The sequence below is a fragment of the Notamacropus eugenii genome, chromosome X, assembly GCF_028372415.1.
Source record: "Notamacropus eugenii isolate mMacEug1 chromosome X, mMacEug1.pri_v2, whole genome shotgun sequence".
In the NCBI taxonomy this organism is placed as follows: Eukaryota; Metazoa; Chordata; class Mammalia; order Diprotodontia; family Macropodidae; genus Notamacropus; species Notamacropus eugenii.
The window spans coordinates 43,918,755-43,945,562 of NC_092879.1; the positions used below are offsets into that span (position 1 = coordinate 43,918,755).

Genomic DNA, 26,808 nt, shown 5'->3' on the forward strand with positions numbered 1-26,808 from the left:
AGAAGGTCACTAACAAGAAAGGGCTTAAGGAAACTTAATTGGCAAACAGAAAAGGCGAAGGCTACTTGGCTGAAGGTTGGAATTAATATCTTCCCTTCCTTGTGGCTTCAAAATGGTGGCAACATGGGTACAATGTTCCAAAATATGCTAGTTGGGGTTTTTTAAAGGCTATTTATTTCCTACTTGCACTGCAAGATGGACTTGATGCGTTGTGGGCTATAGCAGAAATCTCACCAATGTACATGTGCACAGTGGGAGAAAAGCAATCTTCTCACTCTCCAGCACTCCTCCCAATTTGGAAAGCTTGATGGTCTTGCTACCCCTTTCTGTGGTCAGTCATTCCAGCCTGGGACATTCTCTTGCACAGCAGGTGGGCATCTGTGTTGTGGCTGCGTGTCAACTCTTTACATGGCAAGTGATTTTGAGAAGCAGAGAGGGACCAGCATGTCCTCTCCTTGAAAATCCCCAGATTCTGAAGGATTTTCTATTCTAGGACTTTTCAAGGAATTAGATTAAGGATGGGAGAAAATAAGCTTGCCTTCAAATGGAAAGAGATCTGGGATGCTTTCAGAAACCTTAGCCCGGAAAAGAGGCCATCATCACTGTGCTAGGAGGGTCAGCACAGCTGGGTGAGGGGCAAATGTCACTCGCAGCTTCACGAGGGCTTGTTTTCACAAAACACTGTGATTCTTGCTTCACCTGCTCGATACTTTGGAGCAGCTGCTCCAAAAATTTACAAGACATTTTTTCTGGGTAAGATTTGCTTAAAAACATCCTTTCAGTGAAACAGAACATTATGAAGCAAATGTCAATACACTTGACCACTGAGTTCTCTTTGCAAGGGAAAGCACAAAATATAGTGAATAACCAAAGCTCAGAATGTTTTTTCTATGTGATAAATCCATCCAGGATCCTGTATGGTATGTCACATTTGCATGCACTTTAGGCATCCTGGGTAAAGCCTCCTGTATAACAACTCGAATACTGCCTCCTAGTCATAGTGCATAAAGGAATCCACACTCCCCACCCACCCACCCCTAACCAACCACAGGGACCCTTCACAGACCCCATATCAAGTGACACATGAAAGATCAAATTGTTCAGAATTTGTTGCCATCAACTAAACATGCAAAGAGTTCAACAGCATTCTTCTTAAATGTAAACCGTGCTCTTTAAATGGGTATATCAACCACTGAAAATGTCCATTTTACTATACTTCTCCATGAAATGGCTTTCACTCGTTGAGTCATCGGTAGTAGAAAAGAAGTCAATTAACTGGAACAGGCTAGTTTATCCACTGGCAACTGTGTAAGATATAGCAAGTGCTCAAAGGCGAATGTTTTAGGCAATATAGTTGTACTGGTTTGGATTCTCTTTGTCTCTTTCCATGTAGTCCCTGTCAATTAAAGATTCTATTCTCTTCTTGAGATCAGCAGGCTGGAAAAGAAGGCAAAGGAAAAAGCCTGAGGGAGGGTCCTCAGCTGGGCTCAGCTCCCAATCAATCCCCCTCCCCTCAGAAGCCCGGGCTGTAGGCGAGCTACCTTCCATCGTGTACTGGGCACTCTCCAAGCCACAGGGACCTGTTTAACTATACTGAGTAATAAATAAAAGAAGAGGGGAAATCATTACCATGTCTTTAGTGACATGGCCTGCCACAGTGTATTTGAATATTCCATTTCCTTCATTTTCAAATAAGCAGGAGTAGTAAAAACAGAAGAGGGAAGAAAAGGGTCTGGCTAAATCAGAGACACACTGTGAGTGAGGCCTGTGCCCTCACCTCTATTGGTTTCCGTACCTTGACCTGTATTATGTACAGGTGCTATGTACCTTCTCTGCCCTGGCATCGCTCAGAACTTCCTGTTCCTTCTATGCTATTTAGAGGGGACATTTCAGACTTGAGCACTCGTGAATGTTTTGATAACAAAGCACTAATACATAAAGTTAGAATGGCACTGTTATAACTTATTCAATATATTTCTTTCAACATTCTTAAAGAATCACATTAAGTAAGAGCTGGAAAGGACCTCAGGGGCCAACTGGCTCTGAAAATGCTTTGAGATCTCCAGTGAGGTGGAACCCATTTCATTGCCTACAAAGTGGACTATTCCCTGTGTGGTCAGCTCTCATCGTAAGAGGTAAGAGCTCTTCTTTACATTTATACAGTTTGCAGAAAGTTGAGGATACTGACTTCCTGCAGATAGTTGTACAACATAATCTCTGAGTTGAATTTTAAAATACTAATAATAATGATGATGATGATGATGCATTTTAAACATCTGACCAGGGGAGCTCACCATTTAAAGGACTATTTTAGCAAAGTGAAAAAGTCTTTTCATATTAACCATCTCCTACATTCCCTGCCCCTAAAAAAGGATCAGTCCAATTCTCTGGATTGTCAATGTCTTTTAAAACAAGGCAAACACCAGAATTCAGGCATCCTGCATACTATGTGAATGAGCATTTCTGTTGGCCACTATCCAGGGATTCAGAACATTTCAGAATGGGATGCTTCCTGAAGGCAGGAACAGTTTTGTTTTGCTATTATACCTCACACAAAAGAGAGGCTTAATAAATATTTATTAGGTTGATTCTGTTGAAGTGAACTGAACAATGGCAAAATTGCTAATCCTATAATTTACCAGAATTACAGTCTGCTATTGCAAAGCATATCATAGCTAGCTGCTTAGAAAGTGATTTTTTTCTCAGTTCATAGTTGGATAGGTTTAGTTACTGGGCATCATATCAACAGTATCAATTCTAACTCCATAACAATACAGATGTTAAGAGCAGATGCTATGGACTTACAGGTGGTATAGTGAAAATACAAAGGAGATGATCTGAGAAGAATCAACTTGAAAATTTTCTACAAAATCTCATAGGTAGCCTTAAGCTATAGGGGCCTTTTAACAAACTGTTCTTCCCCTGAAACCTGTCTTTTAAAAGTGTTGTTATCTAATGATGCCATCAGAACCTAAAAACCAATCTAAGGGATCAATGGGAAATCCAACCCTTCTTTTCCTCCAAAAGAGAAAAGGCCCAAACTGAAATGCTCAAATGACACTCCCTCCAGCGCCTTTTAAACTAGAAACACTTTTGGCAAGCAGAGGTAGGTACTTGATCACTCACCTTAACTGGGAACTTCAACTGGTTATACACTTCGGAAACCAGCAGATTGTGGCCAAGGGCCTTTCTCATCTTCATGATTCTCACAATTGCAGCATCAATCTGATACTGGCGATCCTGAAAGACCCTTTCTGTAGTGCTTGCTTGTTCCTCCACCTGGGAGGTCATGTTAAAAAAAAAAAAAAAAAGAGGGTTGAAGGTAGGTACTATCAAAACTCAAGTGTTCCTGGGCTGCCTACCAAACATTCACATTTGGCAGACCCAGCATGATCATTCTTTAAATCATCTAGGACTTCTCTAAAGGAACTTTTATAAAAGTAAAAGGCAGTGCTATCTGCCCAGTGGACTGGGCCCCAGATTGGAACTGATTCCAAATTGGACTTGACGTCCCATTTTTCCCACTGGCTGTGGGTTTGGCACTGAAAAGCATTGGGCTTCTCAACTATAAAGTGAGAAAAATACAAGTACTTCCACAAAAATAGTACTTCCATCTGGCCTCAGTGAGGAAAGCACTTTATAAACAGTGCCACATTTGAGTGCAGGAGCACAGGGTGAGAATGCAAAGGGGACCTGCAGATCAATCTAAACTGAGTCTCCCCATGGCACCACCTCCCCCTTATTGCTAAGGCAGAATAGGAGGCCTAGAGATGGCCACATAAATAGTCCAAGTGTATGCTCTAGCACCAGGTCCTTGGATTCCCAATTCTGGGCCCCACCAGCACAGCAGGCCAACTGCCTCATCAAATCAAACCAAATGAAAAAACGTCTCTGCTCTTTTCAAAGTTCTGCCCCCTCTCACCAAATGAAAAAGCATTAACTCTCACTCTTGAAGCTGTTTTGTCCAATGTTGGAAATGGACTTGTGCTAACACACCCTAGTCTTTCACTGACTATAGAACTTGCCTGGGAGATGGGAGGGCCTTAAGGGTGGGGTTCCCCCCCACTGGGTGAAATTAACTGAGTCATCTGGCTATGGTTTGCAACTCTGACCTTTGTGTCAGGAACACCCTTCTCAGACACTCATCCATGCACAAACTCACTGTAGTGGTTCCAGACTTAGATTCAGAAGGACCAAGAGCTGTCAATACTTAGATCGCTTTGGTTCCTAGACATTTTATAGAGAAAACCTGGGCAGAGGAGTCCAAGGTTTCTGGGAGAGCTCCAGAAAGGATAAAATGAAGACAGAATATTTCCAAGATGTGTCATATGTCCAAACATCCATAGCAGAAGGGACCCTTTCAGATATAATGCTTGCCTAATCCCAAAGATATCGATTTAAGTAGAAAATTGGCATTCTAAACTAAAAGGTTCTGGGAGTTTCAAAATGACACTATGATCATGACTTTTTCTTTGTACACAAATAAAGCTCATCTAACTTGGTAGATTCTTCCTTTTCAAAGCACTACTCACTCTAACAGAACAAGATGTGATCTCAGTAAAAAATAGTAATAGGACAGAGAGTTAATCCTAAAAGCATCAAGGAGAGGCAAGAGACATTACAAAATGGAGAAGAAAATACCGTTTCTTTCATCTGGATTTGATTGATTTTTATCCTGAAGAGCTTGTGTCTGAAGTCATCATTGCAGATAAATTTATCACCATCTTCCACATCTTTGCCCTTTGGATTTTTCGACAGAACTCTAGCTTTGCCACAGGCTAATGATTGGAGTGTTCTCCTTAATTCTCCATCCTCTGAAGAAGAAACAATGGTTTAGGATGTAGGCCCGTTCCTCACAAACACAAACAAGTACAGGAAATTTTTGAAAAGGGACCAGGGAGATGTTTCCTAAGGGATTTCTGTTCCACCTCACATACCCTCTACCCTAAATCTTAGTCTTCCCTTGCAACAAAGGTGAAAACAAAACAAAACAAAAAACCAGTTCAGCAGAATCACCCCAGACATTGGTGCTATCTAGTGGGTGCAATACACCACACCCAGAGTTCCCCCACATCTCCAACCAAAGTGGGGAGCACACATTGAATTTGAGATCTGGCTCCTGTCCCCATCCCTCCACCAGCATTACACTGTGCAGAGAACCCTGAATATGGAATGAGGAAAGAGTTCAATTTAAATTCTGGCTGATGCTTACTAGCTTTTGGACAGACCTTACTTAATCCTGGCTAATCTGTATAAGAGGAATAAGAATACTCTCACTACTTACCTCACAGGAATGTTGCAAGGAAAGCAGTTTCTAAACCTTAAAGTACTACAGAAATGAATTATGATTATTACTGGAATTGCTCTTGGACGTTATCATATGATGTCCTCTTTGGGCATAGCCAACGAAGGGCCTGTTCTTAGTCTTCCTCCTGTGCTTGTGGCTTCAGTGAATAGCTTGGTGTAGATGACCATCAAATCAACAATTTACACCCTAACTTCAGAGAGAAATCATCTGCCCGTACTTGCTAACCTGCTGTCTCTTGCCTCCACCTCCTTCCTGTGATGACCAGTCATTGAACCACTCCTTGCTACTCCAACCTTACTTCCCTCCCTTTGCAGTCTAGACCGTTGCCCATTTAACTAGATGCTGTTGTCTCCCTACCCTCCTACAGATCACGCCTTGCCAAAGATCAACCCTGGGTTACCCTTATCATCTCTGCCTTCTCAGCTCTTACTCAAAGGCTGCCAAGTACCATGAAAGGAAACGGCACCTGAGATGACAAGGTCTGCTACAAATTTACCTTTTCCAACCTCAGCTGGTCTTAATTGATGCAAGGTAATCTTTCTATTTTTCCCTCATTGAAAAAGGCTATTCTAAACCTCTTCTCAAGCCTCCCTCTCAGATGAAGAGCTCTCTTATCTAATTGGAAAAAAAAAAAGAAACCTGTCCATTTCCTATTTTCCACTTCAAACCCCTCTCATCATTCCTCCATTGCCTCCTCACTTGTTCCAGGCTCTAAGAAACAGGAGCCTCTTCTTGCCAAGGCTGGTCTTTCTACTTAAACCCAATTTCATTCCCTCTCTCCCCTCCTCTGGCAATCTAGCCCCCTTCAATCACCCCTTCATCATCTTCTTCATCTCCTTCTCTTGGTTCCTTTCCTGCTGCCCAAAAACATGCATCACAATATAAGCATGTTTCTCATTGTCTCTGTATGTACGCTCAGTGCCTTGTACTGTGCCACCTGGACTGAATCTTGCCCAGCACCATCAAATTCTATCCTCCAGCCCTCTATTTCCAATGACTTTAACCTCTTCCTTCTTCTCTTACAATCCCATTACAATCTGTCAACAAGCATCAAGTTTTCTTCCTTCAAAACACCCCTTCTTCATTAGTTCTATAACACCTACAACTGTATAGACCCTTGTCACCATAGACCTGAAAACAGCTTCTTACTAGGTTGCATGTCTGCCTCTTTTTCTCAGCAAAACTAATCTGCCATTTTTTTGTTTAAAGTGTTGGCATTTCAAATGCCAAATGCCTACCATAACAAGTCAAAACATTCCCTTGTCTATCTATCTACTTACCCAATGGTATTTCTCAACTACAGACAACCTAGTCATAAAGCTGGCCCAACCAACTCTTGGACAGGAACAAAATCCCCTCCCTGCTTTGATTGGTGCCTTCCAGGAGCACATTCTCAGGTCAAATCAGCAGCTGGCCAAGGAGCACACCTGGATTAGATTTAGGTTATTTGGCTTTGCAGTACTTTGAAGACGGGTGCATCTTACAGACCACATCTGATGCAGAGGATGAAAAAGTAAAGAGATTGTACCAAGAACATCCTCCAATAACAGAAAACGAAATGGAGCATATCTCAACTGTTAGGGACTACATGGTAACGAATGTGGGAACTCAGAATCAGCTTCTGTATACAGTCAAGTCCGATCATTTGCTTCAAAGATCAAAATTAATACCAGTTTACATGACACTCAAATGAGGTGATTCAAAACAAGAGAAGACCCTTACATACCAAAAGAGTCAATAAAGGCATTATTTGTGACAAAAAACTGAAAATAAAAGATGTGCCTAACAAATGGGGAACACACTACAATCTATGTTGTAAGCAATGACAAATATAAAGAAATCCAAGAATCATGTGAAAACATAAATATGTGGAGTGATGAAGCATAAAGAAAGGGGCAACCAAACCACCACAATATGAATGGAGAGTTGCTTTGTTTAGAGCAGACTTGTGATTTCACTGGTATGAAGAACAGCCAGTCAAGTGAAGAGATTCCTTCTACCGACAGAGACCAGCCCCTGCAGGACAACACTAACAGGCAACAAAAATAAGACAATGCAGGTGCCATCCTATCAACATTACAATGCACTTCTTTCTTTCTGTTAACAAGTGAGGCATGAAGAAAGTGCCATGTACTATGAGCCACAGCAGTCACAGCCACACTAGGTGGTTTTCCTTACATGTTTTCAGGGAATAAAATTGGGGCTGGGGGAATGGTGTGATTTGGGTGTTCATTGGGAGATGTCTGTTGTGTCAAAATAAGATGTATTAAGACCGAATTATAAAAGTAATGATGAGAAGAAAATGCATGCAATTACAACAGTTCCAACACAAGCTTTTTAAACAACCTGTTGACTCTGAAAAATAGACAAAAAGTACTGAGACTGACATTTAGAGAAGTTTAAATGATGTAAAGTAACTGTCACAAAGAGGAGGCCAGAAGAGCCCAGAAAGTGCCCCAGTCAACAAACACTGATAACTAAAAACTCCTCTGCGAAACATGACAGAGGAAAATTGCAAACTACAAATAGCACCTCTGTACAAGCCACAAGAAGCAGTTAGCCAACCTTAAGACCCTACTAAGCCAAATCAGCTCAAGAACACTCATGAGCCAAAGAAAGATTGGCCAGTGTTTCTACAATGATTTATTCTCATCGCTGATAATGGTGAAAGGACATTTGAATTCTTGAACACTTTAGCACTTGATAGGCTATGTGAGAAAGCAGAAATGACACCCAACAAAATCAAGCAATCAAGCTGAGAAGAGCAGATGGAACTAACCAAATATGGGAAGAGAAAAAAATACGGAAAGATATCCAAGCTGGAGATGACAAAACTCAAAAGGCACTCAGGGATCAAATTTTCACCCTCTTACTTCCAAAAGAAAGGGAAAGTATACAGATTATATCATTACCTCCAAGAAAGAGAATGGAGAAGAAATCGGCAACTAGTGACCTGCATGCTTACTTTTCCAAGTCTATAATACCTTTGAGGAAAGTCCTTGCACATCTCATGGGTATCTTTAAGGAAACACGGTAAATGGGAACAAACCTGCTTCACAGACAATTCTCTGTAGAAAATGTCTTCAGGATCACAGACTTAAGGTGTAAAGAACCTAAGATCCCACTTTTTTATGTATCTGTCAAGTCTCCCATTCAATAACCATAAATCATACTACATTCCTTGACAGATGCAACCACTGAGATAACCTTGTTCCAGAATCCCCTAGTTAGCAATGCTGAGAGGCCCAAACAGGGAGACACAGTTATCAAAAGTGTTCTCAACACTGTCATAGGGGATGACTTGTACAAAGTCCAAGTGAAAAATGAATTTGCTTCAAATTGTGAGGGTCTCCAGATCTTATTTGCAGAGGATACTTTGCTGACTATGCCAAGCCCCAGAAAATAGCAAAGCTTCACTAGCCATGGTCACTCATTTTTTTCTCCATCCAGTGCAAAAAAACAAATGAAGAATGGCATGTATTTGGATGGGACCCAGAATGGAACAGAATGAGAAGAGCAGGAAAATGTGGAGTGCTTTCCATCATCTCAGGCTGCTTCCTACTACAAAAGCCCATCTTCTCAATACATAACATACTCCTATTTACTGTTATGTGACTTCTGCAAATCATGGAACACCAGTCTCAGATGAACTAAAATTACTGGAGATCCAAATGGCAACATAGAGACACTAAAGTGCAGCCTACTCACACAAAAATGACATGCGTGACAAGAGGTGTAAAACATATCATCAAGGACATGGATGAGAGGAAAAGGAGGTGGGGGTCTGTCAGGCAAAAAAAAAAAGTGAAGATACCAGATTATCTGACTGTGGCACTGGGAGCCATACTCAACAACCAAGAGGAAAGCCTGTCAAGCCTTAACTCGCTTCTCCATGAAGGATTTCCATGAGTTGTTATCTACACTGTGGTATGAATACCACTGGTGAGATCACAAATCCATCGGAGGACACCTGCTGTGCTTAGAAGTAGTAGCATGTAAAACTGTTCTGAAATCATTGTTGTCTCTGTCTCAGAAACTCTCGAGGGCAGTGAGACCCCATAGTATAGCACTGAGCATTAACTGATGGTTGGTGAATTCAGTACAAACCTATTCCCGTAGCTTGCTTGATGTCTTCCAAACTGAATTCTTCACCTTCATTAAACATTAGCAGCACCAGAGTTTGGAAAAGAGACACCTGGAGTTCCTTTTTCCCCTGTTGAATAAAGACAGTGGTTAAGCATTACTATGAGAGACAGCATGGTCTAGTGAACAGAGAGTTAAAGGGGACCTGGGTTCAAGTTCTGCTTCTGACATATGCTGGGTGTGTGATCTTGGGCCAAGTCTTTTAATTTTTTAGTACTCCAGGCAATAACTCTTGAAAACCTTCAGTTACAAGACAGCTGCCGACTTGCACTGGTGGAGGGAATTTGCTACACAGATGAAATTGGTCTAGAACAAAAAACTGGGCCCACATTACTATAAATTCATTCAAGTGTAAGAATAAACTAAATTGCTAATTTTTTTACAAGCATTTTTCAGTGCCTGGTTTTTGTGGGTTTAGAGACTCAGATCAGAATCATCTAGAAAAACCAAAGTGGTAACATGGCATGTGAGAGGACAAGGATCCCCACTTAAGGTCCCTCCTAGCTTTATAATTCAAATTAAAAGAATAGAAAAGGGCTGTGTTCCTCTTGCCTCCTAGTCTAATGACCAAGCAATAGCAGAGAAAAATGCCCCTTCTATCATGCAATAGTCTTGTGGACTCTATCCCACCCCCATAGCTCTCCACATCTCGCCATGTGGATTCTGCCCCAATTGGGAGGGGCAGTGTTTTTGTTCCTGCAGCAAGTTATTATAGACCACATTCTACAAAGGGCTCCCTAAAGAGCTAGCCAAGGCTAGAGTGAGAAGACATTATCATACAATGGAGCTATTTCAGATAAATGGACAAAAAATAAAAGGGTTGGTTTTTTTTTTTTTAAGATGCTTCTGGCAAGAAGAATGATTAAGTAGATATGAAGAAGATTCAAAACAAACTCTGGGAGCATCCACTTGCCTCTTTAAATTCTGCTTTCAGTACACAATGTCCTAGAGTTGATTGCCACTGAAGCTTCCTCCCACTGTGTTTACCCAAGTAAAAAGTCTTGAAAATCTCCTGAAGTCTTACCATCTAAAGAAATGAAAAAAAAATAAACCTTTTAATTAAGACCTGTCTTCATCTACTGCATTTACCATTCCTTAAAATATGTAACTGAGTTTTATTGTGTGTATGTGTGTCTACTGTTAGAAGGATGTGAACTTTAAGATGTTTTCTAATCAATGATGGAACACTATCCAACCCAGCTACCACCATAACACACCTTTGTCAGCCAGCTACCTGGAAATGGGTGCACTGCTGGGGAAGGGAATAATCTGCGAGTAAGGAATGAAGCCCAAAAGGGACTGGACACACAATTGACCTCATTAGCCATATTCCTAAGAAATGAACTAAACAAAAAGACATTAACATGTTGGTAATAAGAGTATACAGCTTGTATTTGGTGCCAGTGTTGCTAATGAAAAACAAGAAATCTTATAGTTACACACACACACACACACACACACACACACACACACACACACACACAATTAGGCGCTGAACCTTTTTGGGCCTCAATTTCCTCTACTATAAAATGAAAAGAATGAACTGACTGAACTAAACGACCCCAAAGCTCCTTCTAGCTCCAAATTCTATGTATTCTGAACTACACTGCCATTTAAATTCTATCCAATGACTTACCTCAGCTGGTAAGTGAACTTCCATAGGCACATAGGTTGGCCAATAACCCATTGTCAAGATATTCACGGTTAATTCAATGCTCCCAGGAAAATTTTGGTTTTGCATGTACTATAAGACACAATGAAATCTCATGAGAAAAAGATGTGTAAATCCTTTCCTAAAGTACATTTATATTTTATGTTACAATAGTGGTCCATTTGAAAGATTCTAAACGGCATCCAGGAGGCACTATAGTGGACAGAGTTTGAATCCAGCCTCAGACACTTACTAGCTGTGTGACCCTGGACAACTCACTTCATCCTGACTGCCTCCCCTCCCCTGCAAAAAGAAATTCTAATTTGATCCTTCAGAAATAACTACCATCTCTCACCTTAAACAATCATATGCAATTATCATAGAATGATAAAAGATGGTTTGCTATGCAACAGAGCTCAAATGAACAAGATGTGTAAGGATGTCAAAGAGAAGTAGCACCAACTATCACAAAACTTCACCAGATGCCTTACTATGTGTTTATCAAGTCATGGATTTACCCGGGATCATATCAATTTAACAAATGGTAATGTTAGGTGCCATACTATAATGCACTTTTGCATTTCATGTCATATTATTATAAATTTCAAATGCAGCATCGATAGAACCAATTAAATTTGTCCTGCAACTGTTCCCATTTCCAGCTGTTCCTCTCCCACGCCCCCCAGGTCTTTAGCAAGGCTTTTGGTCCATTCCCCCTTAACACAAGCTGGTTTGCAATGACCCTAAAATTTCTCCCAGCATGCTGAATGTCTTTCCCTTTTCATTTGTTCTTTTTTATGATTACAGCAGATTAAGTTGTAAATGTTTCCTGGCTCAAACCTGCTTTCTTCTCCTGATCCCCACCATGAACCACATATTGAATGAAGAAGATGCCATTTAGCTGTGGGGCCAGTGTGAACTACCTGTTTGAACTGAACCATGATGTCTTTTGACAGCTCCATGTCTTTGAACATTCCTTCCAGTTTGCTGGTGAATGCAGCTCCACATTCTAGGGGAGAAACATTATACTACGTTAACATAAAATATCCATGACGTGTTCTTAAAAGTTAACAAGAAAAATAAATTCAAACCCAATACCCCTAACCACTAATGCAAAGTCCAAATTCTCGATCCAAAAGGGACCTTATCTCATATATGGACAATCAAATAAATTAGAAGAGTTTAAAACAATCTAAAATACAAAAAAAAAAATCCATGCCTCCTGTCCCACCTTAAATACTTGTCTTAGATTGGCAAGAAATGCTAGAAGACTTGTTCATCCCATTTCATTTTTCATTAATCCAAATTGCTTGAGAAATTAAACTAATGATAGGAAAAATGGGACAATTTACAGAAAAGTATAAAACTGAAACTACAGAAAGGCCCAAGTGGGATTTTTCCACTGGAATCCCATGCAAATATGAGAGGAACATCAAGAGAGTGAGAACTATACCATGCTTGAGTTTGGAAAGCATTGACTTCTCAGCATCTACTGATGCACTCTTTCCAACCAACAGTCTCTTGGCTAAATCCTTCTTATAAAAGGCTTCAAAGACATCTTTCCCTGCAACATTTAAAAACAAAACAAACAAGAACCTGCAATGAGAAAACCTAATAAAACTTTCACTAATAGCAACAACATTATTCAAAAGTTATTTTCCATTTACTTTATGTGTGACCCTTGGCCAGCCCCCGGTCCAGGCTGGGGCCTACTTTCTCTTCTGCAAGAGGAGGAAGGGGGACTAGATGAACACTAAGATCCTTTCTCGCACTAAATTTTATAGGCCCAAAGGTCTAGTTATTCCACTGGCATTGGTCTGAACAAAGACCTTACTCTTAAAAGACTGAAGTGAAAAGGAGAAAAATATAACGACATATGCTAAAAAATAACCTTAATTATAGGCCACAATCAAGTTTATATAAGCCAGATTTAGAGAAAGAGTGAGGTCTACGTTCAGGTTAATACAATCGCTTAACTATGCTTACCACTAATAAGGTACATTAACATAAGGATCCAAATGAAAAGAGCAGTCAAAGCTCCAAAGAAACATTGCCTAGGGACCATTTAGCAACAACCTCCTACTTGGTTCAAGTAGCTTGCAACCAACAATCCTTGTGAGAAGGTCAAAACCAAAGGACAAGACAGTTCTTATGAGTCTAAGTCAGCCTAAGTTCCCTCCTCAACTCGCCATTCCCACCAGAATACACATAGCTTTTCTGTGGAGTGCTTGGTTTTAATTGGAGAGGGAAAAGTTCCCACAGTTCAGAATCACTCACCGTAAATGAACCGAAATATAATCATGATCTTGTCCAACATTTTCTCAAGTTCTTCATCTGTAGCTTCTTTATTACCTGCACGTAGCTTTGAATCCACATACTTTGCTAAAAAAACAGGGGGAAAATGGATTATTTAATGATGCTTAGTGGGCGGACATCCTCCCAAGTATGCTCACCCCACAGTTCCTTCACCCCTGTAGAGGCAAGGCACATGCAGAATCTGCAAAGCCCCCAGAAACATTCACATCCATTTAGATTTTTTTTTTTAAAGAAAACTACAACGTGCCTAAGAACTGCTGCATGACTAATTTCTAGTTACACTTCAAGATGATCTGTAATAAACCAAAACCAAGGTGCTGATCTACGTACAGCTCACATGTTCCACTCGCACAAAATACAACAAATACTAAACTTTACTCAAGATACAGTGTCTCTCTAAAGCACTGGGGATCTTTATTGAACACTTCAAAAGAAAGCTTTGGCTCTCTCCTATAATGGTGACATATACAGAGGTTTAAAGATGAGTAAACTTGTAACATGGGAGACAGAAAAATTGAAGTGGACAAACATCTGGCTTTAGAAAGTTTTATACGTGTGCTCATAACCCAAAATGTGAGCGTGTATGTATTGTGTGTATGCTTGTATGTATGTATGCATGTATGTATATGTTACTCCACTCCTGCTGCCAAGTAGGAAAGAATAAAGAAAAGAAGTTGATTCTTACAGAGGTAAATATTGGTTTTCCAGGAAATGAGATCTAGGTAAATGGCTGAGGTTATAGAGGAATTCTGAAGTAGTGGTGATCCCTTTCACCTAATGCTAAAATTAGAAAAGGCAAGTTCTGGATGGAACCAAATGTTATAGAGATCCCTTGCTTATATGATATTATGGAGAAATGCAATGTGAATTTTCAGCAACACTCAGGTACCTAAACTTGCAAAAAATTTAATTAGAATGTTTGAACAAAGGATATTAACAATTAATAATAGTAAAAAAATTGAGACAAAGTACACGAGAATGACTGAACAAACTGTACCAAAGAAATATCATATACATGGAAGCTTAGAAACAAGGAAAGATCTACATGAACCGATGCAGATCAAAGAAAGCAGACCCAGGAAAATACAGGCAGTGACAATAGTGAAATAAACAAAGATAACAGACTTAAGGCCAAGTGCAATGCCCAAGTTGGGCCACATGACTTATCCTAGAATACTTCTCCTGAAGAGGTGTTGGGGAGAAGAGGGGAAGGGAGGAGGTAGGCATCTATTAGGGGTTCACTATGTGCCAGGCATTATGCTAGGTGCTTTGCCAACATCATCTCATTTGATACTCACAAGGACCTTGGGAGGTGTTATTATATCTATTTTGAAGATGAGGAAAATGAGTGACATGCTCAGGGTCACACAGATAGGAAGTGTCTGAGGCCAGATTTGAACTCAGGAAGATAAGTCTTCCTGGCTCCAGGGTCAGTGCACTATGGCGCCACCTAGCTGCCCTCAGCTAAGAAACAGGAAGCAACAAAAGGTTCTGAGTATTCAAAAGTATCACAACACTGGCATTCAGAATCAAGAACTCCTCAGGCTAACACTCACTGCTTACTTGCTCTTACTTTATTCATAATTCTAACACGCCTAGTCATGGATGGTGATTAGTCCTCAACAGATTAAAGCAGAACACTGGAAACAGGGGTGGGAAGTACTTAGCATAGACAGCTCAGAGAGAGCAGGCACGCTGACAAGAGAAACAAATAACAGCTGAAAGCAATAGAGAGGACAGAAGCATGAAGTTTGGGGCCATTTGGTGTGGGAACAAATGGTCCTACATGTTATTCTAGAAAGCTTCATTGTTCTATTCATTGTTCTATACATACAAATGAGATGTATACAAATACAATGAGAAAAAAGTGTAATTCAGCAGAGCCAGGTACAGCTAGGGGCAAGCTTCATCTGGGCTGTGTGGCCCTGGGTAAGTCACTTAACCTCTCACTGCCCCATTATCGATTAGAGATGACTTGTTGATCTATACCAACAGAGAGAGTTTAATTTCCACACCAGGAATTCCTGAAACTAATGAAAAATCAAAATGGGACTAAAAATGAAACAAAACATACACTTGCTCTACCTGCCTGGCAGCTGACAGTCTTATGGTGAGAAGTAACTTGGCCCAGGTACCAAAGGCAGTACAAAGTAGAGGTATGACTTGAACCCAGGACTTCCAGAGCTGGATCTCTAACTATCACATGGGAGTAGTATGTTGTGTTGGCTAGAGAGACAGCATATGATGATACCAACAATAATGAGCATTGCTAAACTAATGTATATTTGTAAAACACTTTGCACACATCACATTTGAACTTTACAACAATCTAGCAGGATAGGGAATTATTATCATGCTCATTTAACAGCTGGGTAAACTGAGGATGAGAAAGGTTAAGTGGCCTGCCCAGGGTCACAGAGCCAATCTGAAGTAGGATGTGACCTCAGGCCTCCCTCACTCCATGTCCAGCTATCTAGTCACTGGCCACCAGCTGCTGTCTCATAGCTATTTTAACTCTCTACTTCTCTTTCTTTCACACAGAAAAATGTATCTACCAATATGTATATATATAAATACAAATGTGTACATATAAATAAATCTACTTACATAGAAATATATTTTTCCTATCTATAAACAAGTAAAATAAATATTTTTCATCTATCTGTATACAAAGCTATGTTTTTAAAGCATCTCAACCTCAGTACTGTTCTGAGGATCAAAGGAGTAAACTCAAGTAAAAGGAAGGACCTGCAAATTTTAAAATGCTATTGAAATGTAAGCTATGGCCACACAAATTTTCAGCCATACATCCACATATATATTTCATACACACAGAAACAAGTGAGATATAGTTTAACATATAAATGAGGGATACAGGTACAAATATATGTGAAAATGGAAATAGGTAAAGTGAATGGTAATGCATGAAACAAATACATAAATGGAGACTTGTGAATGAATGACTATACAAATATGAAACATGAGAACCAATCTATAGGCATAGTTACGTAGGTATATATACAAAGATATATGTGAAACATGAATAAGTGCATATAGGTGAATCATGAGGGAATGAGAATATACATGTGAAATATATATATGAAGGCTAAACAGATGTATGATAGGTAAAACACAAATTTATGAGGGATAAATATATACAAATGAATATGAGAAATTAATATGAACCAATATATCATGCATATGAAAATGTATTCCACAAATGTAGGAGAAACATAAATGGATATATAAATATGAAACAATCTGATGCATACGTGTGAATAATATATAACATGTATACAAATGGAGATCCATGCAGGTGTGTGAAGAAGCATCCATAAGGGCACCTGAGTAGCAGAGGGAGTGAAGAGCTGTTGCTGGACTGGGAACAAGGCCTGAGTTCAAATCCTGTCTCTTATTGACTGTATGAACCTGAGAAAGTCAAAGCTCTCAAGTCTCAGTTTCCTCATCTGCAAAATGAGGATAATAACAGTACCTAACTCACAAGGATGTTGTGCCAATCAATGAGAAAACATACAAAAAGGATTTTGCAAACTATGAAGCTCTAAATAGACATTTGCTATTAATATCGTTATTTTAGTGTTATTATTAACGCAGGAAGATGTGTGTTTGTAAAAATGTGTGAAACATAAACAGATATATTGGAAACATGGATAAATGGATATACATGGTATATAAAACACACAAATGGATATTCTGTGAAATATACAACATATATGAAAAGCTTATGGAGATACATGTACCTACATGTGTATGGAGGTGAACGCCATGTGTAATGCATATTAATGGAATGATATAACTTCATATACATGAAATATGTATGGAGATGTATACAACTACATATACATATGTTAGAGTGTATAGGTGAGAAATGCTTATGAATGGAGAAATACACACACGTGCCCACATCAGTAGATAATGGAAATGTGTATGAGGGAAAAGATGCATATACATGCACACACATCATCATATATGTTTATAAAACACATGGAAATTTGCACAACTGCACAGATATGCAATGTATGTAAATGAATGGAGATATAGACATCTACAAATATGTGGACATCAATATCCAGATAAATGGAATAGGATATAAAGGAAATATACACACATGAACGTATATACCTATATATAGATACAAAATGCATGTAAATAGATATGTATACAACTATTTATATACAACATGAAAATAAATGGAAAGGCATGCATCCATTTGCACATTTCATGTGTGTATATAAACATATATATATGAAATGCCTACAAATGAATGGAGACAAACATATTGATATTAGATAAAGATTATTATTAATAGAGATGTATATATATCTACATATATACAAGTATCAAATATATGGTTGAATGAAGGCATCGATACCTATATAGACATATTTACCTAGAAAGATAAAATGTATAAAAATGAAGAAACCATATATACATACACACACACACATACACACACACAAACACACAACACATAGACAACTACCAACACACAAGCAGGGTATGAGCTTCTAGCAAAATAGATATGTCTACATATAGACATCAATATCTAAAACAATTTAATAAGTTTTAAGAATGGAGATACAGACATCAAAACCAAGGTAGATAAAACATGTAAGAATGAAGTGAGATTACTATATCTAGATATTATAGATGAAATATGTATAAATGAGTAAGTACATAATCTACATACAGGAATAAATGTGAGATGAGTATAAATGGAGATAGACATCTATATGTAGAAGTCAATAGATAGGATACATATGAATGAAAAATATATATGCACATATATGAAACAGCACAAAGACAAGGACTTCTGCATATCAATATTAAACATGTATGAATAGAGAAGTATAGAATACATATATATGAAACATACGAACAAATGAATCTTTATATATGAAATGTGGGTGAACAGAGAGATATACACACATATATATGAAATTCATAAAATGAATAAGTGATATGCAAATCCCTTTCCTCTCTTTTCTCTATATGAAACCCATATGAATGGAGATGAATACATCTATACTACACAAAGATGAAAAGCATATGAACGGAAATGTATGTGTACATGTATTTATGAAATTGTATAAATGAATGAGGCAAACGTACATATAAGATGCATAAAAATTAATAGAAATTTACACAGATATCTATAATTTCAATAGCTGGATAGAAAAAAACATATGAATGGAGAATATAGAGAAATATATACTTATATCAAGTTAGCTGCAGACACAAAACCTAGAGTACATCTACAGAGATAAAATGCACCCATGGAGATATATACATAAGAACAATGCAGACAAATGAATAATGATGCCTATATCTGGATAGACATATGCAATGCATATGAATAAATGGAGATGTGTACATTCACATATTTAGATGAAATGCATATGAATGACTAAAAAAATCTATAAATCCACATACATATGAAACTCATATAAATCAACAGAGATACAGACATCTACACACAACTGAATGGAATACTAACGCACTTGTGAAATGCATATGAAGAGACATGAGAAATCCCTATGGACAGAAATATACATTTCTCTGTATACATATGAAAACTCATTTGACTGTGAAGACAGAGAGAGAGAGAGAAGGGGAGACATCTGTGTACAGAGACATAGATAGATGAAACACACATGAATGAATAGAACTCTATGTGTAATATGGTTGCATCTGTGTTGAATGAGTGTGCCTGTGAAGCACATGGGAACAGCTTAAATGTATGCATGTGAACAAGAAACATGTATATAAGTATTTTATCTTTACATGTGAAACATCTGTGATGAAATATGAACTATGTCTACATGAACAAGTATGTGTGTATATGTGAAATGTGTACACTAAGGAACACATATGCCTGAATCAGATACACAAATGGATATGTTAAGTGTATATAAATAAATGCACACATGACAAATGTATGTATGAATGGTTATAGATGAGAAACAGAGATGCACATTTAAAAATAAAAGCCTGGTTACCTATATGAATTAGATCTAACTATAAAGGGACACAGCCCAGACCTGTGATATCATCAGGACCAAGGCGGGGCTGGCACCCTCTTGGAAAGCTGGGGGTAAAACTTCCAAGCTGGCTCTGGATCCACTCTGCCATGCCGCCTTTCATAGATTATGCATGTTAAATAGAAAGAGGTGTGTGTGTGTGTTTGTATGTGTGTGTGCGCACGTGCGCATGTGTATAGAAGAATGAATCACTAAAAAACAGCGTGCATACACATAAATGGGGAGAGCCACAATTATTGGAAAACACATACATAGAGAGATATATAGCTATATGTCTCTCAAATATATATGGACATGTATGACAAAATAGAGATAATATTTATAATGAATGTATATATTAGGTATATACAGGTATATATGTATACATGTATGAAAACACATCTCCATGGCTTATCTCTTCACCCACAAATGTAAGTTTTATCTTGCCATCCATCTTTGATTTTTCCTCTATCTCTGATCCATTCTGTGTATGTCTATACCTACATATATTTTTCATATTTTTCACACTCATTCTTTTCATACAGAGAGTTCCATGTTGCTATTTCATATATTTCTTCCCTGTATCTCTCACAGACAATCATCAAGATTTCCATCCTCCTTTCTTACTTTACTATATATGGATGTTCCCACTCCATCTTTGAGCAAAATAACTATTAATCAAAATAAAGGGAAATAGCGCAATGGAAAATTTTGTGTCAGGAAAAGTGGGTTCTAGTTTCAGCTTCACATGGCCCTTGTTAAACATGCAACCTTCAGGGTAGAATGGAGATAATCACAATTCTCTCGCCAGCCTCTTTCCCGTGGCTTTGAGAGCTAAATGACGCATGCACAAACCCTTTAAAAACTCTCCAGCACTGGGCAAATCTAAGACAGGATGATCATCATCTAAGTGTGCACTTATCAGCTCTAAAATTTCCATGACAACCCCAATTTAGTTCAATTTATCATGATTAAGATGACAGGGATGTAGGCAATGGATTCTGGTCAACTGTTCTGAAGAGTTAACATTGTTCCCAGTTAACACTTTAGTTACCGAGACAACTCACTTCGGTGAAACGCCTCAGTTCTTGATAACGCTGGACAAATGGGAAGTTACTGAGCACTGACAAAAGCCCTTGCCCTCACAGACTCCTGGGGAGTATAGGGCTGTTTGTTTCCTCACTTAATGATCCAAGATTGAAATTATGCAGACTGCAGAGACTAGATACGGAAGGATTGTGCAAAAACAAGAATAAACAGCCTCTGAATGAAGGCCTAAGAGGATTCTCCTTTGACTAAAGTTCCTAAAATCTTTTTATGTTTTTTTTTTTAAAATCTCAAATTCTTGGCAATTTTCCAGATAAATGGTTGAAAAAGTGAGCCCCAGAGAGAGGATTGTCACTATGTTAGGGTCTTATACAAACTGTTCAAAGTACCTGGTACCAAGAAACAGTCTTTTATAATTAGGAGCCGAGTCCCAGCGTCTAGTCTGTGTATGTGTAGTTTTTAGGCAGGAAATCAATGGAAATAGCATGAAAACCAAGGAGACCTGCAAAAAGAAAGGTACAAAAAGGAGTAGAAAAATACCTATGAGTTCAGCAGGCTTGTTTGGTCTTTTGTTAATGAAGGTTTCAAACGCTTCTTTCATGGCATTGACAAACTTTTCATTTTTCATAAAGCAGATATCAATAATATGGTCAACTTTATCTTTAAAATCCAGCAATTCCTGTACCATGGTCTTATCTTTTTCAGGATTAATGACAATAGTGCTGCCAAATGCCTAGAAAATAAAAATTCAAAGTGAGAAATCTCTAGACCTGAACATTTATCTTCTTAGAAAGAATTTTCACTAGGTTTCTGTTGTTTTAAAATTTTGTGCACACACTTAACAGAGCCATTTTCAAATCAGCTTTTTTAAATCTTAAAAAAAAATGGTATCCCCACCTATTGTCTTTACTTCAGTCCCTCCAAAGACACACCATGTCCCCCACAAAGGGCTCTCTCCTGGCAGAGAGCAGCCCTTGTATTTCTTATAGTAGATGCTAATATTCTGGGTGGGGGGAAGTACCAAGGGTGGCTCTAGACCTCTCTTCTTTCCAGCTCTCATAAGAACTGCCAGAACCAGCACTCCAGGGACAGAACCTTTGGGGAGCCAGGATACCCTCTGTGTCATAATGAGGAAATCAAAAAGGAAGAAGCTGAAGCTAGCAGACTCAAATACATGATCATATATTAACCCACAGCATTCTCCCAGTGTATGAAGTATAGATTGGGGCATGTTTTACAGGATTGCCTTTTTGTATTAAAGGCCAGAGAGTTAAACTTATTTTAAAGAAGTAGGCATTAGCATTTGGAGCCTTTAGGAAAAGAATGGGGTGGGGAGCCCAACTCACAACCATTTGGGCCAGAAAAGAAACTGTTTTCTTTCCCTCTCCACATTCATTACTACAGCTGCTCCAGCCAGGAGACAAAAGGAGGAGAGAAACCACTTTGGTGCTCAGGGACAATCAAACCAATACCTCAATCATTTCAAACTTTCTAGTTCCTAGAGTTCCTAATATTTTAGATACAAAATGTACTGAAGACCTGTAGATAAAGAGGTCTGAGCTGACTGCTTTTACTACATGAGATGAAAATAAGATCAAAGTTGAGTGTATTAGTACCTTGATGTATTCAATCCAGTGCTGCAGGAGAACCTGAACTCCGCTGCGGACCCTACTAAACAGCTGATAGAGTAGAGACAAATCTTGAATCCGATTTTCATCAAGAAGGTGATTTAAACCTAAACATTTCAAACATTCAAGCATTAAAAAAGTGAACAAAACCACCAAGTTTATTTTGAACACAAGAATCATCAGACATTTTCATGAGCTACCAGTTATTGTGTTGACAGTATCTCGCTATCAGGGTGGTCAAGTGAACATATTTGCTTTGGATTAAAAAATACTGTCATTCTGACAAGTGAAAATGGAGATCCCTAGCTGGAGCATCACTAGGTACAAGTAATTCCACAGAGCAGTTTCTCTCTTGACATTGTACAGTGCATCCTCTTAAATGCTGGTGCCAGAGGCTAGGCTTAACCCTCGCCAAAGAGACTGAAAACCCTCTTCTATTACTTGAGGGAAACATGAGCTAAAGTTTGGGCCTGACAAATCAGTAGCTCTAGCAGACTGAAAGCCAGGAGGTACACCAAGTAACAAGGCTTAGGAGTTCGAGAGTCACATGTGACATACACAAATACACCAGAGCATACTGAGCTTCCTTGGGAGCTTTTCCACTCATACAATGTTAAGACACAAAGCTGAGCAAAGACTTCTTGTATGAACTGATGACTAGTGAACCAGACAGACTTCTTATGAAATAATGCTTGGTAGGGGATCTCATTCAAACCTACTAAGAGCCTATTCTATGATCTGTGTGATTTCCAGTGAAGATTCCTCCTCCCCTCCCAGCAGCTGGCTCTGATCCCAAAGGTGCCCATTAACGACTTTCCACAGCTACAGCTTTCTACTTCTACTGCTTGTCAATCTTTAAACATACTCCAAACATTGCTTCAGATCCTTAACACCTAGGAGAGGTAGGCAAACAACATTTGCTTTGTCTAAGTGAAAAATCTGAAAAACCCAGGGAATCTCAGTGATCAGATGAAATTTAATGGGGTGCTGAAGGTAAAATGAGGACCCAGGCAGGTTCCAAACTTTACAGGCTTCACAGCAAGTGCCAACCACCCAGCATTTGCCTTTCACACTAGGGTCCACGACATCATATCAAGAATTCCCAGTTTGCATTTTTGTTCTACATGACTATAACTCATTTTGACTCCTGATTTCTGGCAAGGATGGTAGGACAGACATGCAGCCTTGAGGGGGAGAAAAAATAGTTATACAACTTGGGCCCTCCCCCTACATGTATCTCCTTAGAGACATGGCCATGGTATTAAGCTCAACAGAGAAATCTTTTCCAGATTTCCCACTTGCTGCAAACATTTTAATAAATACAATCTTTCTTTTTTTATATTGGAACAATTACCTTTCTGAAGAATGGCTGTTAAGTGTTCACCTAGAAGTTGCTTTTCTACAGTAGCAATTAGTGGCTTCCTATAGAAAAAAATGTTTAGAATTATTGACATTCCCCAACACTGGGGATTTAAAGCCTCTCCTGAAAAGAACTGTAAAATAAGCTATTTTCTGTTAGTCCCAACTTTCTTTAATCACAACCAGCAGAAATGCCCTGGTCTTCTGGAGTCTAGAAGAAGGAAGAGTTCATGGCCTCGGGCACTTGCATGTGCACAGTAAAATAACCAATTCCATGGCCTCACTGTGCTTGGCCTTTTCCTGCCGTCAGGAAGGCAACCAAGAAGCTGCCTGTGCTGCATTCATTGGCAGGAGGTAGGAACTGGAGGATCATGGGAGCAGGCTTTCTCTGAGCAATGTCCACTGAACTTTAGTCTAAAGGTCTCAAAGATCAAGGCAAGTCTTATCAGTTTCTGCTGTTGGATGCACAAAACAATCCAATACTCAGATCAAATTAAAGCACTTGGCAGCTTGTGTTACTTTACTATACAAACCAATGGAAAAAAGCCTCAAAATCACACACCTGGCACATTTTTATGCCTCAAAAAGCCTTTAAGAAATTAAACACAGATGGTAAAACTATTAGGTTGAAGCATGCAGCAATACTTACTGGGTACTCAGATCTAGATAGGTGATCAGTCTATCTGCTTCTTCTTCTAGACGCTTGTTGACATGATGAAGGTACTCAGGAACCTGCAAAGACAAATTTGTCACTTCCTATTTTCCCCCTGAACCATCCAGAAGACTGTCCAGCCTGGCCTATCCCTGACAGAGCTGACAGGCAGCATTATATATGACACTACAAGTGGTGTGAATAATGGCCTTTGGAAACTCAGCAAGTGTCACAGAGAAGTGTTAGAAGAACACTGGGGGAGGGGGCAGGGGGGTTCCATGGACTAAATGGGTTCCACTAGGCACTAGTCAATTGTCAGAGGCAGGGGGCTGCCAAGCAGGCATGCTTTTGAAGTACCTCTCTTTCTTGCATTAAACGCTGACCCTCTGCTGCATAGAGCCGGTTGGTTTCTTCCAAAAACTTCTGTTCAAAAGAATCTTGATAAATCTAAGAAATAAAGGAGAAAACAAGTCAATTCATCCAATCGTTCACTCAATAAATTTATGCGGAAACTGCCACATGCATATTACAAATTTGGCTTATAAAGTACCCAAGTAGAAATTGTCATCTACTTGGTTAGTGGTGACATTCTCTACTTCAAGGGTCTGTGATTCATTTTTGCCAGGACAAGTACTTCCCCTCCACAAAGACAGATCAGACTCCTTCTTTGTCTAAGGAGACAGCCTTGAGAGTAGTTAGGATAAAAATTTCATCCCTTGCACCAACCTGGTGATGAAGTTCCCTGAATTTAACTAGGCTGGTCCACAGAACACAGATATTTAGTCACCAGGCCCATGTATGGATGGAGTCTTTCCAACTCAGCAAGGCCTACCAGAAATTATACTTCGCTGGCATAGCTTCTGAGAACCTAGGGCCAACTCTACACTATAAAGAGGCATCAGAAAAGGATGTTAGTGGAGGAAGTAGAAAAAACACTCACCTGCAAATCTGAAAGCATACTCAGAAGACTTCGAAGCAAACTTCTATCAATTGCTTCACCATTCCTTTCCCTCTCAATCAAAAGGAGAATGCCTTCAATAGTCTTGTTCTGGACTTTCTGATCACTAATTATATGGGTCCTAAATAATTCTAGACCCATGTCCCTGAAAGTCAACCAAACAATTTCCTAAATAATTGGTAACTTTTGAAAATGTTAACTTTTCCCACAATTTGTAATTATGATTCTTAGTTTTGAATCAACTACTTTACAAAGTTTGTGCACGGGCAAAACAAAATATCAAGTTTATTTTGTTTTTAATATTCTACTGGAATGCATTTTCAACTTTTGTCATTAACCAGAAACAAACGTAAACTGCAGGCTTTCTCCATGCCTAAGTTTTCTTATGGTGCTGTTTCTGGCACAGTTTCAAAGCAAACTATTAATAAATAAAAAGGAGTGATCAATAAAAACTGGCCCAAATTAGAGTATAGTTTTTTTTAAACAACCATTTTTTGGTATTAAATCTGCAGTACTTTCTCCAAGTACAGATGATGTCAGTATTGATTATTTAGTGTGGAAATTATCTACTCTGGAGATGCCAAAGCAAACACTTCAACACAAGGCTAGCTTCCTCCAACACACAGTTCTATCTTAACTGTATCCACTGATGTGTGCTAAGGGAATACAAAAAGATTTTGGTATGTGCAAGCCACAATATTAGGAAAATTACATTGTTAACTAGAGTTCAAAGCCAAATAGAAATGGCTTGGGAATAGACAGACAGTATAGATTATCAAAAGTCAGTGCTAGGAGTTGTACCAGATAAGCCTATTTATCTATGTGAGGGCATTCTTACCAAATGGAAGGCAGCATTGAGTTCTGAAGAACATAAGTTCGATCCAGGAACAAAAAAATGCTCCTGATCATGATCTGCCAGGAAAGAAAATAAATCATACCGATTTTTCTATTTTTTAAAGACTGAAATATCATTTGCTCATAAAAAGACCTAAAGAGAATAAATAGTAAGCAGTAAGTAAATGCAGTGCACACGCACACATTTGTGAAATCAACATTCCTCTCTGCCATTAATTTTATTCATATGGATTTTTCAGAAAGGAAATGTTATAGAATAATTCTATTACCTCCTTATTCAGAAACAACATGGAGTGTTACATGCAACACTCCTTTTCAATGGAAGTGGGTTGGTGGCCAAAGGCATGGGTAAAGAAGGTTCCTAAAACTGTGGATCTGGGATAGATTAGAAACACATCGGAGGTCATCCAATCAAATCTTCTTCTTTTACAGCTTTGGGGATATAAGTGCTGGAGGGGCAAGACTTTCCCTCGGTTACAGTCAGTGGCTCCAATGCACCAGGCTACCACGTGCTGCCAGATTGATTAATGGAAAACCAGCTCTACTGGGATCCAAAATGGGTTACAGAAAGGTTGGGCTCTGATGAGGCTTAAACCCAGAAACCACTAGTGGGCCTCGCAATTGAAACACAAATAGAATTTTATACAGAGAACACCTGCCAATTCTATGACAGAACAAAACGCTGAGCTTTAAAAAAAAAAAAAACACAACTGGGTAAAAGACATTTAAAACCCAAGTCTTTAAGAATCTCTAATTTCATTGGTGTGGGTACTTCTTCTATCTGCACCGAATATGAATCTTCTAAAAATCAGAAGATTATCTGAGAGTTGATTAACCTGATGATGAGCCT

At 38.9% G+C, this 26,808-nt stretch overlaps 1 protein-coding gene across 2 annotated transcripts in view; it reads right to left on the bottom strand.

Annotated features, from left to right (window-relative positions):
• Window positions 1–1,091: 1,091 nt before the first annotated feature.
• Window positions 1,092–26,808, bottom strand: part of CUL4B (cullin 4B) — a 48,574-nt gene continuing 22,857 nt past the window's right edge. For both annotated transcript variants that reach the window (XM_072626498.1, XM_072626497.1), the window contains exons 6-21: window positions 25,942–26,015; window positions 25,086–25,248; window positions 24,503–24,592; window positions 24,143–24,225; window positions 23,489–23,556; window positions 22,123–22,241; window positions 21,047–21,239; window positions 13,380–13,484; window positions 12,556–12,666; window positions 12,026–12,111; window positions 11,088–11,195; window positions 10,365–10,478; window positions 9,416–9,521; window positions 4,642–4,814; window positions 3,127–3,279; window positions 1,092–1,437 (exon numbers count right to left, since the gene is read on the bottom strand). In XM_072626498.1, coding sequence (XP_072482599.1) covers window positions 1,342–1,437; window positions 3,127–3,279; window positions 4,642–4,814; window positions 9,416–9,521; window positions 10,365–10,478; window positions 11,088–11,195; window positions 12,026–12,111; window positions 12,556–12,666; window positions 13,380–13,484; window positions 21,047–21,239; window positions 22,123–22,241; window positions 23,489–23,556; window positions 24,143–24,225; window positions 24,503–24,592; window positions 25,086–25,248; window positions 25,942–26,015 — 1,842 coding nt within the window. In that variant the 3' untranslated portion in view covers window positions 1,092–1,341. The remainder of the gene's footprint in view (window positions 1,438–3,126; window positions 3,280–4,641; window positions 4,815–9,415; window positions 9,522–10,364; window positions 10,479–11,087; window positions 11,196–12,025; window positions 12,112–12,555; window positions 12,667–13,379; window positions 13,485–21,046; window positions 21,240–22,122; window positions 22,242–23,488; window positions 23,557–24,142; window positions 24,226–24,502; window positions 24,593–25,085; window positions 25,249–25,941; window positions 26,016–26,808) is intronic.